At 38.2% G+C, this 18,229-nt stretch overlaps 2 protein-coding genes across 2 annotated transcripts; both read left to right on the top strand.

Moving 5' to 3' along the window:
• The first annotated feature begins 354 nt into the window (after positions 1–354).
• Positions 355–7,521, top strand: LOC137984615 (tripartite motif-containing protein 3-like). The gene is made up of 3 exons (XM_068831786.1): positions 355–515; positions 2,597–2,808; positions 5,609–7,521. The coding sequence occupies exons 1-3, from the start codon at positions 497–499 to the stop codon at positions 6,533–6,535; spliced, it is 1,158 nt and encodes a 385-aa protein (XP_068687887.1). The 5' UTR covers positions 355–496; the 3' UTR covers positions 6,536–7,521.
• A 2,606-nt stretch (positions 7,522–10,127) lies between these two features.
• Positions 10,128–18,147, top strand: LOC137984616 (sarcoplasmic reticulum histidine-rich calcium-binding protein-like). Its single transcript, XM_068831787.1, has 5 exons — positions 10,128–10,427; positions 14,908–14,979; positions 15,640–15,691; positions 17,739–17,775; positions 17,928–18,147. Exons 1-5 carry the CDS (start codon positions 10,215–10,217, stop codon positions 18,013–18,015), a joined length of 462 nt encoding a protein of 153 aa, XP_068687888.1. The 5' UTR covers positions 10,128–10,214; the 3' UTR covers positions 18,016–18,147.
• Positions 18,148–18,229: the final 82 nt, after the last annotated feature.

An 18,229-nucleotide genomic window follows, 5' to 3' on the forward strand; every position in this document is an offset into this window, starting at 1 on the left:
GGGGTAGGGGTGAAGGGTACTGTAGCTGAAACAACCCAAACCTTTACAAAAATGCTAACCTTAGGTCTAAACACTTTGCTTTAGATAATGACTAGGACTAAGGTAAGCACGCATTTTTGTAAACGGTCAGTGTAAAACGCAGACTGCAGACCAGGGGTAAAATGCAGACTGAGGTTATAATGTAACTGTTGAAAAACCCCAAACCCTTTAGAAATGCTAACCTTAGGACTAATTAGGCATAAAGCAATATTTAGGCTTAACTGTTAGCATTTCTAAAGGGTTTGGGCTTTTTCATCACCTACATTATAACCTCAGTCTGCATTTTATCCCTGGTCTGCAGTCTGCATTTTACACTGACCGTTTTTGTAAAGGTTACCCCCTACCCCTACCTCCAAATACACCAGCTCGAAATCTCCTCGAGTTACCCGGAAGTTTGTATAAAACAGCGAGGTTCCCGGAACGTATCACGTGCCCTGTTTTCCGAGAAGACAATCGGATGTGCGAAGACGGGAAAGGTACGTGTCATTTTTTTGTTTGGCGTACACTAAACATTTTTACATATAGCAGATGTTCTCTTACCGCAAGTGTTAATCCTTAATCAACTTGAATTATTTATTTAGTAATCATTCAGGAAGTTTTACCCATAAAAACTAAGCTTATCTTAAAAGCTTCTTGCACGTACAAGTTACATGTACAAGGTACTTCGAGCTGTTGCGGACTTTGCGGATGACATTTCTACCTTAAATGGTTCTGTCCGTGTTACATTTAATACCGTTAATTCCTAGTATTTTTTGTTCGTCACCCATGTCATATTTGCATTTAGCATTGAATATTAAAGAATGGAATGTCAATTTAGTTCCATTTAGTCACATGACGCCCAATCTCAGTTTAACATATGTCCTGTGCAGATGTTTGTGTTATAAAGATTTTGAAATACCAACAAACCTGCTTAAAAAGCCAGAAATAAAGTTAAGGAATATTTTCAATGAAATCAATTTATCATACAGTAGAGATGTCATCTTTCTTGTCTGGAATATTTGGCCACTATTGTATCTTCGTTGTCACGGCATCCTTTGAAGAATGAGGCATAACAATGCATGTCATTCATATGCAAATAAGTGGATGGGTATTCTAGAATCTAACCTCCCATTTGATACAAATTTCAGTGAAGTATTGTTCACCTTGTGTTTATTGACTAAGAAAAGTGATTGGAGCAAGGAAATTGGCTCAAAAAGTGGTTACACAATATAGAAAGTAACACTACTTCATGGAATGTTTATTTTATTTCAAAATATTCCTTATTTCTGACTTTGTAACCCATTGACTCCAACGAGTGAGATTATAGATACTTAAACTGGCCATTTTACTTGTCAATGGTGGGTGGTTCAGGAATGTCATACAATATATGACATCTGTATGCAATATATCATATCAGTTACTCCAAGCTTGGGCATATAATTTACACAAACGTTATAGCTGGGTTTTTAAATTTGGGGATTAAGATAAATCTTGACATGTACCGATGTTTTGCTTGTACTCCTTAAAACAGCCAATGTTCACTTTGTACATTATACCTAACATGTAACTACATCCAACTTTGTTTGGTAATGCAGGTTTGCTCAAAGGCAGCAAATGGCTGATGAATGAGCTAATGTTGACCTGCCTAACTACATAAGTAGAAATCAGAAATCTAACTGAAGTGAATATAAGATCTGCATTAAAATTAGTGAAAACAAAAAGAAATAAAATAGAGAATGTCATGTAAGATGCTAACTTATGTATTATTAAGTTAAAAATAACATAAATCTCTCCCTGCATGCTAGAAGACGTCTGTTTTCTTTTTGCGTTGTGTGGGAAAGGAGACCTCTGCCATTGGTTGAAACTCACTTTGATCCAACCCCCATTCACAACCTTGGATGGCACTCTTCAAACAGCATGTCCCACAATATGTTTGCTGGCTGTGACTTGAGCCTGTTGTGCCTCACGCATCCCATTATGCCAATTCCACTGTTGTTAAGTGAGCCCATACAACATGAAGTATCACATGAGGATGCAGTTGACAATTTGGTTGCCAAGTAACCGCCACATTATGCTCAACACAGTGAGTTTCGACCCAAGGCAGGGGTTTCTTTTCCAGTACTCGTCAGGCGAGTGAACACTAAAGAAATGATACGTCTGCTATCAGGGAACAGATTTTGTCAGTGTTAATTTGTAAACCAAACATGTCTCCTTATCAAAATTCATTTCTCCAAGAGTCTTGAGTGTTATTGTTTACCCTGTGCTTAAATGCGTCATAATTGGATAGTTGTTATGTAGTAATAATTATTCCATGTAATGGGGCCTCTGTAGTGGCATGGGACTTCTTCCTATGGTATTAAGTTGTAGTTGTGTTAACCACTGCTGCTTCCGTCGCCACTTGGCCACAACCACTACCACAGCTACCATCCTGTAAATCAGTTATAAACACAGTGCAAATGAACCCACTGTATCACTCATTCATGTCATTATAAGGTAAGAAACAGAATTCATGATCTGTCTGACTGATATTTATGGTGGTTAGCCTATGCAGCTCATGACACTGTGATTGCCCCTACAGATTTAAAGACAGGAAGAATGGCATCAGGTGTAGAAAGGCAAGTGTCACAGCATTTGGAATGTGCAGTGTGTTTGGAGAGATTAAAGGAGCCCAAAATGTTGTCATGCCAGCACACTTACTGCAGAGAGTGCCTGGAAAAACTGTTTAATACAGATGGTCGGAGAAGAAATGTATATGAAATCAAATGTCCAGAATGTAGAAAGAAAACCAGGGTTAGTGAATTAACACGTCAATATAGTTACATTAAATCAAAAATCTAGTTTTGTTAGACCTAAACAGCTGGTGCAGGTATGGAATGAACCCAGCCCAGAGCTACTTCTGAGGTCTAAATATAATTTAGGAGAAAATGCTAATGATAATTCCATAATTAAATCTGCAAATCATCTCAAGAACGTTTTTCCCTATAATCTTTAACCCTCATCCTCCTAAATTTGATTACCATCATCATAACAAATGATTATACTCATTATCAAACCATCTCCTAAGATTATTATTGTCATTGTCACTGCGTTTCTTTCAATAGCTTTGTCTTTGGACATGTAGGTACAGCAAAGAGTCTCTGCTGATACTGCTCTCCAGCCAGGGCTTTCACTTTCACCGTGATCAATATTTTTCCCTTGAGATAGTTCAGCACTGTGTAATACTCTTCTCCTTCCCAATTGGTCTTCCATGGCTCCTTCAATGATCAGTTCCAAGTTTCCCTCCCCAGCTGTCTCGTAAAATATGTTCCATATCTTTCATCCAGTTCTCACATTTCCTTTTCTAATAGTGTCCAAGAGTGTTCAGTTATCTTGTAGCTATCCCAACTTGAAGATTGGCGAAAGTGGACATCCCTGCCTCACTTCACACCCAATTAAACTCCAGGCTTTGATTTCCCATTCACCAACCCCACTTTCACATGAATGCCCATAAACTGCCTGTTTTAGTCTCTGATCCTTCCATTCCACACCAGTTCTATCCAAAATCTCCATGGCAATAACTTTTCCCTTTGGACTTATTCAAAAGCTTAATTTTGCAAATCCACAAGTTGAAGGCAAATGTAGGTGCCATTTGCTAAATAAATTTCTCACACAGCATCCTCATTTGGACGGTCTACATCCAAATTGACCATTCAGCACTTACATACTCTTCTCCCTTTGAGCGCAACCTTTTTGGCAATTATTATTTTTGCAGTGTAACCTTTGAAGCATAACAAAGTAAGCTTATGGTACGAAAATCTGAGTTCTGAGCACTCCACTGCATTTGTAATGGTGCCATAAAAGTTCTGAAATGTAAAATGCAAATGCTTTGTTTATAGTGGTGGTGCAAGCTAGTTTACAGGCACTCCATTTTTAACAATCTGAAACTCTGAAACAATTCAAACTTAACAAAAAACATGGTTAAAATCCCCAACTGGCAGGAGGCAACCAGCTGGCTAATATTTACAAAGCGTGGTAGAGTTGAATCCGGGAAAAGCTGAAACAAATCCATAGCAGAGGTTAGAATGGGATTTGAACCCGGGGCAAGTCTGCATGCAAACCCAACTTCCCAACCTCTGGACCACGCTGCCCTCCCTGAAAGAAGTCCTTTGGCCTGTCGTTGGTTGTATACCTGACTACACAAACAAATTATCCCGTAATTTACTTTCTTCCCCTAGTTGTTTCAATATAGTTCAACAGGAATTCCACAGTCAGCAAGTATTCTTCCTGTTCCTTTGGCACATTAAGTACTTTCTGTTTTCTCTGCTATTTAATCATTGTCTAATATTTATAACAGGCGCAAATTCTATCTAAATATAATCAAATGCGCCTATAAATTCACAAACAAGTAATCGATAAAATAAAATAAATTACAAATAAACATGTGTTACAATAGAATTCCGAATATCATATAATATAAGTTGGTATAAATACACAGGTGATTATACAAAATCGCGCGCTCTCATTGTCTCGCTATCTCGGATTATCAGCCGATAATCACCTCGACGGACAAAATGGCTGCCAGTAGTCGTTTTGCCACTGTAAGTGAAGATGATTTCGCGTTGAAATGTTTTTTTTTTCTCTTTTTTGAAATAATCACCAGTGTATTTATACTAAAACAATTATTCGCCTCAGGCTCAGTGATTATCGGTGAATAATCACCTCGACTTCGTCTCGGTGAATATTCACCGATAATCACTTCGCCTTCGGCGAATAATCATTAATTAGTTAAGGTATAACTGTGATAAGCCGAAATATCTATAAAATATATGAAAATGATATTACTATTATATAAAAATATAGTAAAGTTAATTAAGACACTCAAAGGCTGGTTTGAAAAGAAAGGTTTTTAAAAGACTCTTAAATTTAACAATCGACTGTTTTGACTTAATGTGGCTTGGTAGAGTATTCCAAACTGAAGGTGCTGCGGAGACATACTCTCTGTCTCCTAGAGTTTTCTTTGTTTTCACGGTGGGTGGCAGTACGGTGAGTTTAACAGTACAGATTCTGTCGCTATTACCGTAGCTTATGCTTAACCCCTAATGTCACAGAAGAGTGACACTTGTACATGTAGATTTTAGTCTTACGGCAGATGATTCTACTCGTCAACGAGGAATCCCTTTGGGGGCAAAGGCACGGGTTTTAATAAATTTTAAAGTTGGTGGCTGGTTTGAGAACAATAACCGACTGTTGTCATTGTCAAAATAAACTTTAGTCTTTGGTTTGAAGAATCCGATCTTTAATTTAGTACTTCAATTTAGGGAAAAAAAGTAGCCGACGTCCACCCAAAAGTGCTGATTATCAAGAAATACTGATTTGTTAAATTCCTAAGTTTTAATGATGGTGTTTGTCTAAGAGCTTATGCGAATATAAATTAATGCTATAGCTATTTATTAAATAGTTAATTAAATGCCTTAATGCATGCTTAAATGTCTTAAATGCTATCGCTGTTGCCACTGAAACTGTTTCTGTTACTGTTGTTCTCAACAATTCATTATCAATATATATTGTCAATTCTTTATTTTTAGATACTGAACTGGTTTTAATTTAATAGGTTCCTAGGGGCGAGGTCAAGAAACTGCCAAACAATTTGTTCGTCGAAAAAATTTCGTCAGACCTTGACTACTCACGATCTACCAAAATTCCACCATGTAAAGAACACGAGGACGAAGTGCTCAAGCTCTTTTGTAAAGACTGCGATCAGCTGATTTGTCGAGACTGCATCCTAATAGATCATCGTGACCACTGTTACAAGTTTGTAAAAGATATCTACCCGGCTGAGAAGAAGAAAATAGAGAAGGTCGTTGACGAAGCTGTGGCAAAAATCCATGATTTAGAAGCAACAGTCAAGGAAATTGATCGGTTAGAAACCAGGGCCCAAGAGAGCTGCAAGGATGCGTCTTTGAAAGTGGATGTGTTCATCGACAAGCAAGTTGCAATGCTGGAGAAAGCAAGAAAACGTTTGAAAGATGATCTTCGAAAGTTATCTCGGAGCGATAATGAAGGTCGTCAAAAGCAAAGGGATTCTTTAAGTGCTAAGATCCAAAGCCTGAGAAAGGGCGTAGAATTTGCTAAGCAGTCACTGAAAAAGGCTCATGCGGCCGAGGTGTTGGGTGCCAAAAAGGAAATCGTGGAGAGCCTCAGTGGCAAGCTACGAACAAGAGACGGTGCTCGTCATGATCATAACATGACTACATATCATTTTGAAGTTTCTTCTCCCCTGAATGAAGAATTGGTCAAGAAGATGGCTATGGTAAAGAAACAAGTCAAGGGCTGCAACAACAATGATGATGATGATGATGATGATGATGATGATGATGATTATGACGATGATTACTATGACGATGACGATGATTATGACGATGACAACGATTACGACGACGATGAGGACGATGATGATGATGATGATGCCTATGATGATGATGACGATGATGATGATGCCTGCTTACAGCCTATTAATGGTACCGCCCGTTGGTGGTGAAAATTTTTTTGATTACTCCACCCAATTGTATGGTTGGTTTGGCAAGCATGTTTCGACAAAGCTGAGTTTTCGTTTTTTTGTGAAGGAACATCGTCTAATATGACTAACCTAAATGAATAACAAGTTACAGACTGTACCATTTTGACAATAAAAGCAAGGTGACACACGCTAACACCAACCCGGTGTGGCCATGGCTGCTACTGAATTGACCGGGTGAAATGGTGAAGTGGTTGAGTGTATGCGTGATGTGTTGGCCACACCGGGTTGGTGTTAGCGTGTGTCACCTTGCTTTTATTGTTGTTTTTATTTACGTGACACGCCGATCTCTTAATGTGATCCACCTAATCCCACACGCTTGCCGTGGGAGAACAGTTTTGCTGTTCCCAACCCAGCTTACCACATGTATGGCATGTGAAGCCTGGTATATTATTATTATGTATCAGTCCCGTTTTACGTAAGTTACCAGTTCAATATAGGATAATTTTCAAACTACACCTGTTAGTCTACAAAAGTCTGAACGGTTTAACTCCTGCTTATATTTCTGTACTTTTACATCATCGTATAAAATATGGTTCTCGTTCACTACGCCTCTCTTCACGAAGACTCTCGATTATCCCAAAGACATCTCTGAAGACATATGGAGACAGAGTCTTTTCGGCTGCTGGTCCAAAACTGTGGAACGAACTACCCTTATCAATAAAAGTGCTTTTAGTCAACAATCATAGTTTAAATTGTTTTTTTTATTATTGTTATTCGATATATAAAAAGATGATCTTCGAAAGTTATCTCGGAGCGAAAGTTATCTCGGAGCGATAATGAAGGTCGTCAAAAGCAAAGGGATTCTTTAAGTGCTAAGATCCAAAGCCTGAGAAAGGGCGTAGAATTTGCTAAGCAGTCACTGAAAAAGGCTCATGCGGCCGAGGTGTATATATATATATATATATAAACTGTAAACTTCTGTGTCGAATAAAGATATCAAAATCAATGAAAAACGAAAGTCTTCCTTTTCTTTGCTTTTGCGCTACGCGTTTCACCGCTGTTGCGGCTCTTCAGGCATAGCAAAGTGTGTTTATTGACTTATTACGTCACAGATGTAATTCTAATTAAAATTATAATGGCTCTTGTAATGCAAAGCGCGCGCGAGCAATTAACGTAATTTCAAATCATTAAGAACGGGTTTATATTTCAAAATAAAAAACCTCTCTTTGTTCTTTCTCATGCCCTCGGAGGGGCTGAGAATCTTGTAAAACGGAAAGATAGTGAACTGAGGAGTCAATCTCAGTTCACTATCTTTCTTGAGCCAACAACGTATCACCCCCAGGAAGATCGCAAATGGATTCACAGTCCAAGTTGAGGAGAAATTGAGAGAAAGTTACGGGAAACTCAACACTGGACAACTTCTGGGAAAAACTGACTCTTAACTGACTCTGAACTTAACTGACTCTTTACATTAATTACCCTGGTCCGCCTGTCAGTCACATGTTGATCCAGCCTTATCACATAGAAAAACTGGCCCTTAGGGAGTCCCAACTAAACGCCACTCATTAAGTGATCAATCAGCCATGTTGCTAGCATGGTTGTCCTGATAGTGTAGTGGTCATCACACCCGACTAGTGATCAGGGGCTTTTCAGGGCAAATGAAACTCAACGAAACGATAGAACAAAACAACAACAACTGTTAGGAATCCCACTTGGCCGGAGGCAAACCAGTTGGCTATTTACAAGTGCACCTGGGAAGTTGAACCAGGGACTACCAGGATCAAATTCAACGAGTGTTCAGAGCCAGTCTTGAACCCGGGATCTCCGAATTTCAAGGCAAGCGCCCTAACCACTGGGCCAAACTGCTCCTCTCTCTCGAAATCCCGTTGATAAACAATCTACTCACATAGTGCTTGGAACTTCTCTTCGGCTGTTACACAGAAGTGAGCTCACCAATTCTAAATTATCCAGCCTAAATATCAACGAAAAGTTGCCTGAGAAATTGATTTCATCCCAAATGAGTTTTAGACTGCGTGGTTACGCCAGGGTGAGCAAAATGGCGAAAGACAAAAGAAAGCTGTGTGCTATTTAATTTAAGATCAGACAGAGAACTTAGTGCCAATTAAGGTTAAAAGCTATAAGCAATACACGCCGTCTCAAAAGTAATCTTAATGCTTGCGTTCATAAGATAATTGACCCAAAAATGGAAGCAAAATCTTTTCAGCCGCGCTCTGTATTTAATCCTATTATATGTTAAGCCTTCCCCAGAGACTTTCTTATGGCCTCGTCAAATTAAAATAAACAAGTCGATTTGATATACGTGATACTGGTGAATAAAGACACAAATGACACAAATGAGAGAGCATCAACCGAGAAACAATACCCAGCCAAAACAAAAGGCGCGTGTAAAGCGACCACAGGAAACCGGAAATTTACTAACTCTCCCAAGCATGCTAGAAAACTAAACAGGTTCTTACATAAATAGTAATTAATACAAATGTAGACTATCTAGGCTCTTGAATACGTTCTTACTTCCGAAGAAAACAATCAGGTTGTAGATAGTAGAATTTAGTGGTATTCGGCCTTCCCGGCCCTAGGCAGCAGCCAGTTTTTCCCTCTCTCTTACAAAATAAGAACCTGTTTCAAATTTCAGGATCAACAGGTTCCTGTTTAAAGGGTTCTAACTGACAAATTTTAGGCTAACAGGCTCTTAAAGAAATAGCCTGAGGTCCTTAGTCGCGGGGTTTTACTGTATACCCCACAACAGACATCATCACACCGGGATCTCCATGCCTTGCTCTTTGTGAATCATGTGAGGGTTCTTTTACGTCTCACAAGGTTATTTTGAACATTGAAGGGTTGTGAGACGAGACCTACCTTCGGTTTATCGTCCTTATCCGACAAAACTAAAGAATAACCATTTACAGATGTCATCACAAAGGCAGCATTTTCTCCTCAGTTATTTAAAAACCCCGAGTGTTTGTCCAGTCGGCCGAAGTTTTTGATCTCGCGACCTCCCTCACACTAGTCCGATTCTCAACCGATTCAACTTCACACAATTGTCTTGTCGACGCTATCACATTTTTCTGTCAAAGTATCTTAACTCTTATTAGTCTTACGGTTTACCGGCATGAAGTTGAATCGGTTGAGAATCGGACTAGTGTGAAGGCCTAGGCAGAACGGAAAACCTGTGTTGCGTACCTTAAGTAGAAATTTGCACTTGATTTGGTAGAATAGAAGACTGGACAAGTGCGGTTTCCACTATCTAAGAGACGTCGCAAAAAATGATGCAGACGCATCTAAATGTCAACTTACCGAAGCACTCTAATCAAAACATGATCGTCTGTGGCCTGTCTCTCGCTAAGACATTACGGAGAACAGATAAATTCTTAATCAAAAACTTATTGTCCGTACCGTTACTGACTTACGAAATGCGTTACCTTCTTCTAATCTATTGTTCCTTTTCACGTATTTATACTCAGAGCTGTTTAATTAATCTCTCAACGATTTACTTTTAATTAATCAACCGAGTTTTTGAAACTTTGTGAATCTGTCATCCTAAGAGGTGTCCCCGGGGGTGTCGTGGTGGGTGAGACCTCATCCGATCTACCGCTGACAGAATCACGAAAACGCTTGTAGAACGCGAAGAGATCGCCAAGCTTCGTACTAACTGGATTTTAAACGCTTTGCTTCTTACAAAATGAGGACATTCATATTTCTGAGTCTCTGTGGCATTCTATTACTTTTCCACATAGCTCAAGCAGACGAAAATACGGAAGAAGAACCTCTGCAAGAGCCTCAAGTAACAGAAAAGTCGGAAGACGCCTCTGCTGACGAAGCTGCAAGCGAGGAAGATACGAATAACAAGAAATATGCGTTAGGATCTTTATGCAACTATTGTAGCTATTGCAAGGTAAGCATCTATTAAATGTTGTTAAAATGCTTGTCTCGTTTTGTGAGAAAAGAATCTTTAGAAGCGAGTCTCGCAGTGCAACTACAGCGCAGGCATGTCTCACGCAAGAGATTAAATTTCCGGCTTACGTTTATTTTAATTAATTTGCAAACAATCCATGGAACTACGAAACTATTGGAATACATATCCGAGTAAAAAGTGCTGAATTCAGATAATAACCTCATATCAACAGTGGCTGTCGACCAGCTACAGGTACTCTACTTGTAGTGTTTTTTGGTGTAAGCTTTTCAAAAGTGACCGTTTATTTTAAACTTCGCGAATTCGTAAATTTACACTTCAATAGTTTGACTCTTTACTGTTTGTAGAGAATCATACTCAGTCCCCTTGGACACCTGCATGTCGGCTTGTTTTTCAAGTATTTTCATTCTGAAATCAACCCAAATATTTATTGAACACTAAACTGCAGAATAACCGGCCACTTATTTGCATATGAATGGCGTGTATTTTATTGTTACTATGTGTATGCCTCGTTCTTCAAAGAATGCTACCACAAGAACACAATCTAAATGGTGGCCAGGATTACAAGAGTGAAATTTAGTTGAAGCAGAAAACATTTTAAGTGTACATGTAAGCATACACCCAGAAAAAAAAACTAGGAGGCTAGTAAAGCTCATTGTCATTTTTGAAGGGTTAAAGTACAAAGTCTGAAATTTAACACACATTTTATCCTGCTCTGTTGTGTTTGTTTGGTGCATTTGGCAAGCAACCAAAACAAAGGTGGTGTTTTGCATGGAAAGAGGTGGTCATAGGCATTTTTACTCATTTAATTGTCACATGCAGTATTTTTGGTCTTGAACCATGTGTACTATAAAACCCAATGTGTTAACATGTAGATCTCCTATTCCCATAATGTTTTGGGGGGTCAATTTGTATGAAAGGAATACAAGTTATGTGTCAGTGAACTGGATATCCATTGTTTTAATGCAAAGAACCCCCAAAAATGAACTGTATTATGGGATGGGTGAAATAGGGAATGCATTCCTTTCACTTCTGCTAAATTAATGTTCACAACTGCAAAGATCTTCAACCTCAAAATTAATTACAACCAAATATAGCTTACAGTAGTAATAAATAAATCTACTGCAGTTCTAGCCTATTCGGTGCATGCAAAGAGCCGAAACAAAATTCATTTTTAAAAAAAGTTGACAGTGAGGGATAAAGGAGAAGAAGAGACATTCACCCCCTTATTTTTCACCTACATGTAGCTCTGGGTATCTTTGTTTTGGCGATAATAATACATTGTAGTAATAATAATTATTGTTATTGTTGTTGGAGCTCCTCACTATGTGAAGTCTGCAACAGGTCAATTGGGGTCAGGTTTATTTATGATACCAGAGGTCAGTTCCATTGTAGTCTGCAAGCAGGCTTTGTCTTTGTGGGGTGAGCAAGAAAGAGGGGGAACTGGGGTGGGGGTCCCCCCTCTTTCCCATTCGCCTTACAAAGAGAGAGCCTTTGAAAATAATATTATTATTCAGTGAGAGGACTTTCTCATTAAAACCCAAAACTTTTGTGCAGCAGTGGCTTATCTTGTCGCACACTTTAATATTCAATTTTATTTCATTTCTGATCCTCTTACAGAGAACAGTTTACATCTTGGATTGTTTTTAAGTCAACTTGAAGGATCCTAATTATGACTGATTATGCATCTATTAATTTTTGTCTATAACATTCTTGAACAGCTTTTTGGGACTTGATGACCGTCATATCCAAAAAGTGCATGTCTGGTTTACTTTGTGTCCAACCTCATGATCCCAGTCTGTAATTATTGTTTTATGTGAGAGATGTAAAAGTTTTCTTTCTGGGTGCATGTACATGTACACTGCTCCAATAAGGTAATGAATATGAATAAGAACAACCAGAAATAAAAAAGCAAAGGCAGAACAACTATTAATCATAATACATACAGTAATAGAACAACAAAACAGACAATAATTATTGAAAGTGAAATTGTAGGAACCTAAAAGAATCCAGTTTAATAATCAAGTAATAGACCAATGATCCATTTATACATCAATTTATGACATATTCATTGAAATAAAGTATTCATGATATAGGAATATATAATTATGTAATAGAATATTGATAGCGGAGTTCCGCACGGCAACAAAGGTGCATGCGAGGAGCACCATGGGTATAAAGAAAATATGGCAACCATCTGTGCGAGAAAATCTGATTTTGGTCACCTTACAACTGTATGTACATGTACGTCCACCACTCCAATGTATGCCAATATGACCAGTATCACGTGTAGCTTACAGCGTACATGTACATCTTTCATATTGGGCATCCATGTTATTGTCAATTGACACCTGTCAAAACAAGTATTACCAGTATTACATGACCATATAGCGGGCTCAAGTTTAGAGCTCATCAAGACCAGTTTTTTTAAAAGTTGACTGCTGACCAGGTACTGGGTTTCGATTAGATCGTAGGCTTAAGGACGTTCGCGCCAATTGTTTCTGCGCATCCTTACTGCGCACGCAAATGCACACGCCACGTCATACACGAGCGCGCGCGCTAAGTACTAAAATAAGAAATGATAGGGCAAAAGGCCATTGCTATAGCTTTGCCTTGATTTAACGGTCTTGGACGTTCGGTGACCCCTATTTTTCTTTCCAGAAACGGATTTTATTTACAATTATCTCCACGTTGTCCAAAAATGAACAAAAAATCAATGTGGGAAGTTAAAAAAATTTCAAGATTTCTGCTCACGGGACATCGAATCCTGCCATCTTGCGGCTGCAAGGCGCGTGAAACTGTGGTCGCTAAACGCGAACTTGATCTTTAAGGAACCTCACCAGTTGACTAAATTCACTTAATAAGTCCACTTAAACAATATTTGGCAGAGAAGATTTCACTTCAAAGATTTAATTGCAATGTATTTGGGTTGACAGACACTGGCCTTATTCGCTAACGAAGCCTGATTTTGTCACATTTTGGTTTTTTTCCCGGGCATGTTCTCTCCAAAACGAAGTCGGTGACCCCCAATTTTTTTTACATTTCTGACATAACTAACTCATCATCTTACAGTGGTAAAAGTTTCAGAAAAAAATCAATGTTGAAAAATTTTCGCGCGAACGTCCTTAAGCCAGGTTAAACTTATTGTACATCATGCTCCCACGTTATTTATTCTTACATGTACATGACATGTACATGTAAGAATAAATAACGTGGGAGCTCCGCTTTTAAGCTAATGGCTAAATCTATGTAATATTAGTAAAAAGGTCCTAAGTATTCAAAGGTCAGATACAAGTCATGTACCTTTATCCAGTGGATAAGTCACTATTCGATAGTTTCAGTTTCATAGGTTTCAGTGTTTGCTCTCTTCAACGCAAATACACTCTCCAAGCACATCTAAGCAACAAACGTTACATGTAGGTGTGACAACTTTTGAAAAAACAACACAAAAAAGCATTGGAGGCTATCCAACGTTGCGCTGTCAGATTTGTCCGCTCTGATTATTCACAGTTTTCCAGTGTAACTTCTATGCAGAATTTGCTTGGCTGGGACACTCTCCAAATCTGTCGGTATCTAAGTGCAGATATCCAACATGTATAAAGCTGTGCACAGTCAGACTCACTTAACATTTCCAGCATCTGTCACATTAGCTCATAGAAGCAATCGCTCCAACCACCTGCCTGCACTAATGCGTATAAGTTCTCTTTTTTCCTTGTTGTCATCCCCCTCTGGAATGGTCTTTCAATGGTTGCTGTTAATGCTGAGTCTGTTACTACCTTCCAAGGGAATGCTTTGCCAACCATAAGACAATATTGCAATGCAATGTGAATATTTATATGTAGTAAATAGTTTAATTTAGGTATCTATTTATTTTTGCCCCCTTCTCTCTTTCGTCAGTGACTGTTTTAGTATCCTGTATAGTCTCACGACTTCTAGAGTTATTAAATTAATATGTTTGTACATGACTTGTATGTATGTTACGTCTTTTTCAAAAGATTAAACCGTCCTACGTATGAGGAAGGCCAAATATTCTAGCTCTTATAGTTCAGCGATTTGGGTTGTAGCACCAAGGCTGTTGCCTAACAGGAGCCCGGTAGCCTGGGGCTCCCAAAGAATAGCTCTGGGCGCCTTAATTTTTCACAGCAACACCTTTCACTTCATACATGTACTGTATGTTGGGCTCCTAAGTTCTCAGCGTTTAGCTCTGAGGGCCCCTTTAAAATTTTCTTAGGCAGCAGCCTTGAGCACCACTTCGAAATATGCTGGCTTGATTGATAGTGTATTGAGGAAGTGGTGTGCAGCATCATACCATGATCATGGGATTCACTAAGTAAAACATAATTATACTATACATGTATATGTATATGTATATATGTGCCCTAAGTTTGCAGCTTGCTCAACTGATAGTTGGTCCATTCACTGCAAAGAGCATTGATTCACATTATGTGTCCTATTCTTGTAGTTCTGCGAACTGTGTCAAGTGGATTGTCCATGTGAAAAGAGCAAGAAAAAGCCAAATTGTCACTTGTGCAAGGTACATTTGTACAGTATGCATTTTAGGGTCCATATCAGTGATATGGCATTTCAAGGTACAGAATTTACCTACTGTATTTCTCAAGAAATATTTAGGTAAATGTAAGTTTGCAGTTAATTTATTTGTAAATACATTATAAGCAGTTTGAAAACTGAATTGCATATTAATTTTACTTACACAAATAAAATCACACAAATCTAATTGTTATTTTAATCTGTCTACCTAAAAAGGATCCACTCAGCAAAAAAAGGAGACTATTAGAACTATCTTTGCTTTAAGATATGAAAAAATGATAAAGCTCTTCAATTCTTAAAACAATCCATTTTGGCATAGCATATCAAAAGGTCGTGCCTTGGCGTTGATTGTTGTCATTTATAATTCAGTCGAAAAGTGTCTCACATATACCTATATTTCGTCATGATGGGTGGCTAATTCCTTAAGTTCATGATAGCTATAACCAGGGCAGATGATGGACAATAAGTTTTGCAAGAATGAGTTGTTGGGGATTTTTGCAAGAATGCCCTGAGGGCAAAGTGAAATCTTACACTGTCAGAGGTTATGGTCCATCCTGGTGGCATTTTGTTGTGCTCAGACACAAGCAACTGAAAACTGGTCAATGTTTCATCCTGCTGTAAAGAGTTTTGTTTTGTTTCTCCATAGTACTGTAAATATTGCAGCTTATGCAGTGTATGTGACTCTGTTTGTAAGCCAGGTAAGCTTCTTTACTGTCCCTTACACTGTACCTTGTTGGCAATACTTTAGGCAGTAAAATAAAGCCAAGACTTAATGGATCATGTCTTTGTGTTGGATATTAGAAAATTAATAGGCCTTTAATTTTGCAACTAACGATCACATGGATCAGTAGCACAATAGACACGTACAATTGTGTAACATATATCAAAAATGCAAAATTTCTACAAATTTCTCCAAAGTCATGATAACACTTTAATTTGCACAGTAAAACACACTAAGAGCCGAAATAATTATGTTTTGCTTGGTTTTAGCTTTGTAGACAACATTTTAAGTTATACCCATGATGCTTTGCGGCCTCTTAATTTTGTAAAATATCTAGTAATCTGTCCAAATTCATATTAACACTTCGTAATTATCACAGCAAAATCGCCATTAATAGGAAACAATCATATAATCCAAAGTTTTTTGCCAAGTCAGCAATCTTAGTTTTTACCCATAATACATTGCGCATCCTAAAACTAGTACATTTTACACACTTTAGGGTAACATATCAGCTTTTTTCTGTTTTTTTCGTAGTGGGCTTTGTTGATAGCCTTTTTTTTCCTTTTGTTCTTTTCTCCATCTTCTCATTGATTCTGCTTTATTCTCATGCTCCATTGTGTCCATTGAAAACCATCTGGCGTAACGAACGTGACCCAACCCGAAGGGACATTTGCATTTAAAACACGTGCTTTTCTTGAGGTTTTCACGGCTATTTTTGGAGTTGTTACGTAACAAACAGCTTCTGGAACCTTCTTGGGAGGTTACCAAGGGCACATGTTGATGTTTCATGGAAGGAATTGCCCGAAATCATGGCGAAATGGTCATGTTGTTTCGCTGTCTTTCTTGCGAGAAAATCCTACATGTAATAGGAGACTCATGGAGAAGCGTTTCACAAGGCTTAAGATTTAGAAAAACTCTTCTTGCGAGCTACCTACTTTATATTTTAACGTGGAAATGCTCATGAACGTTCGTTTTGAGATGAGATTCAAATGTGGCAGCAATCCGAAGGTTTTGGATCCATTGCGGGCATTTGGGAAGAGTTTGACTTTCGTTGATGCTTTTAATGGCATATCAAACCATGGAGCGTTTCACAAGGCTTCAGATTCAGACTTTTTCTTATTGCGTTGGAGCGAATGGTCCTAGATTGTTCATATTTTCAGGAAAGAGTCCCCAGAAAGTGAGAACGCCGTCTGCGGTGGTATTTTTATTTTTCACCTCGTTTTTGTAACTTGTCTGGGAACCTTAATTTTAACTGCAGAAGTTCAGAGCAGTATCGTGACGCCCTAACTACGAGGTACTTTTTTGGAATTTTAACCATACAGATTCTAGTTTTAGAAAAGTTGAGTTATTAGGTTGAAAGTATGTTTGGTCCTTGTAATTTTAAGATTTTTCCAAACGATAATGGGCGTTTTGGTCTAGATATATTTTTTATAGAACAACATTTCATCTGGGTAAATGTTACGCGTGACGGCCATATTTTTAATCAATTTTGTCAAACAAAAATTTCGCCAAAAATAAGAGTGCAGTGAATATTCACGAAACTTTGCATATTTATTGACAAACATGTTACCCTTATTTGTGTGAAATCTTACAAATGTACGGCTTATAATAAAGAAGATATTTGGGAAGGAGTTTGTGTCACTCTGATTGTACACATGTAATGTGCTACTGATCATGGTACAAAATCCACCATGCTGGAGTGCAAGCTCATTATTATTCCCCCACTGGGACATTAAAACAAAGGCAAGTCAAGCTTGACTGGTTCAGGTCTCTTTGTCTTAATGTCCCAGTGGGGGAATAATGAGCTTGCCCTCCAGCATGGCAGATTTTGTACCATGTGATTGTTAGTTGCAAAAGGCCTATTCTTGTATCTAATTACTGGCATAATGATTGTAAGTGGACCTTTAACTTTTCAGGGACTGCTAGAAAGAGCAATGATTGTACAGTCATAGCTGCAGTCCCTCAGGTTCTGCTGTGAGAGATTTTGCCAATTTCTTTTCCTTTTACTTTTATTCTGAATACAGGTGGAGTTGTTGATGTTGTGAGTTCTGCTATTTACAAGTAAGTCGATTAGATGTCAGTTGACATTTTACAAGGGGAAACTATTTTTTGGAGTGTTGTCAGTTTACACCATACATCTTTTCATGCATATGCGACACTATAGGTTACAGTTGTATCTTGGGTCACTGTTTATTAAATTGTTTGTGTTTCAGCTCTCTTCCAGCATTTGACAAGGACACAAAAGAAAAGGTGGATAAAGACATTGAATCGGCCCGAAAATGGATTAAGGAGTACCTATAATTTATACCTTGTTCAACAACTTTATCTCATATTGAACAAGCTTTTGCCATTAATTTAATGCCTAAAATCTTTTGTCAACAAGTTTGCAGAATTTTGTGTTTTTTTAATAAAAGCAGTTTTGTAAAGTAATAACTTTTGTTCCAGATTTCTTGTCTCATTTTCATGTACATGTACTTTCTGTCAATAACATCTGAGCCGAGAGGTTAAAGCCTCA

The sequence above is a fragment of the Montipora foliosa genome, chromosome 14 (assembly GCF_036669935.1).
Source record: "Montipora foliosa isolate CH-2021 chromosome 14, ASM3666993v2, whole genome shotgun sequence".
In the NCBI taxonomy this organism is placed as follows: domain Eukaryota; kingdom Metazoa; phylum Cnidaria; class Anthozoa; order Scleractinia; family Acroporidae; genus Montipora; species Montipora foliosa.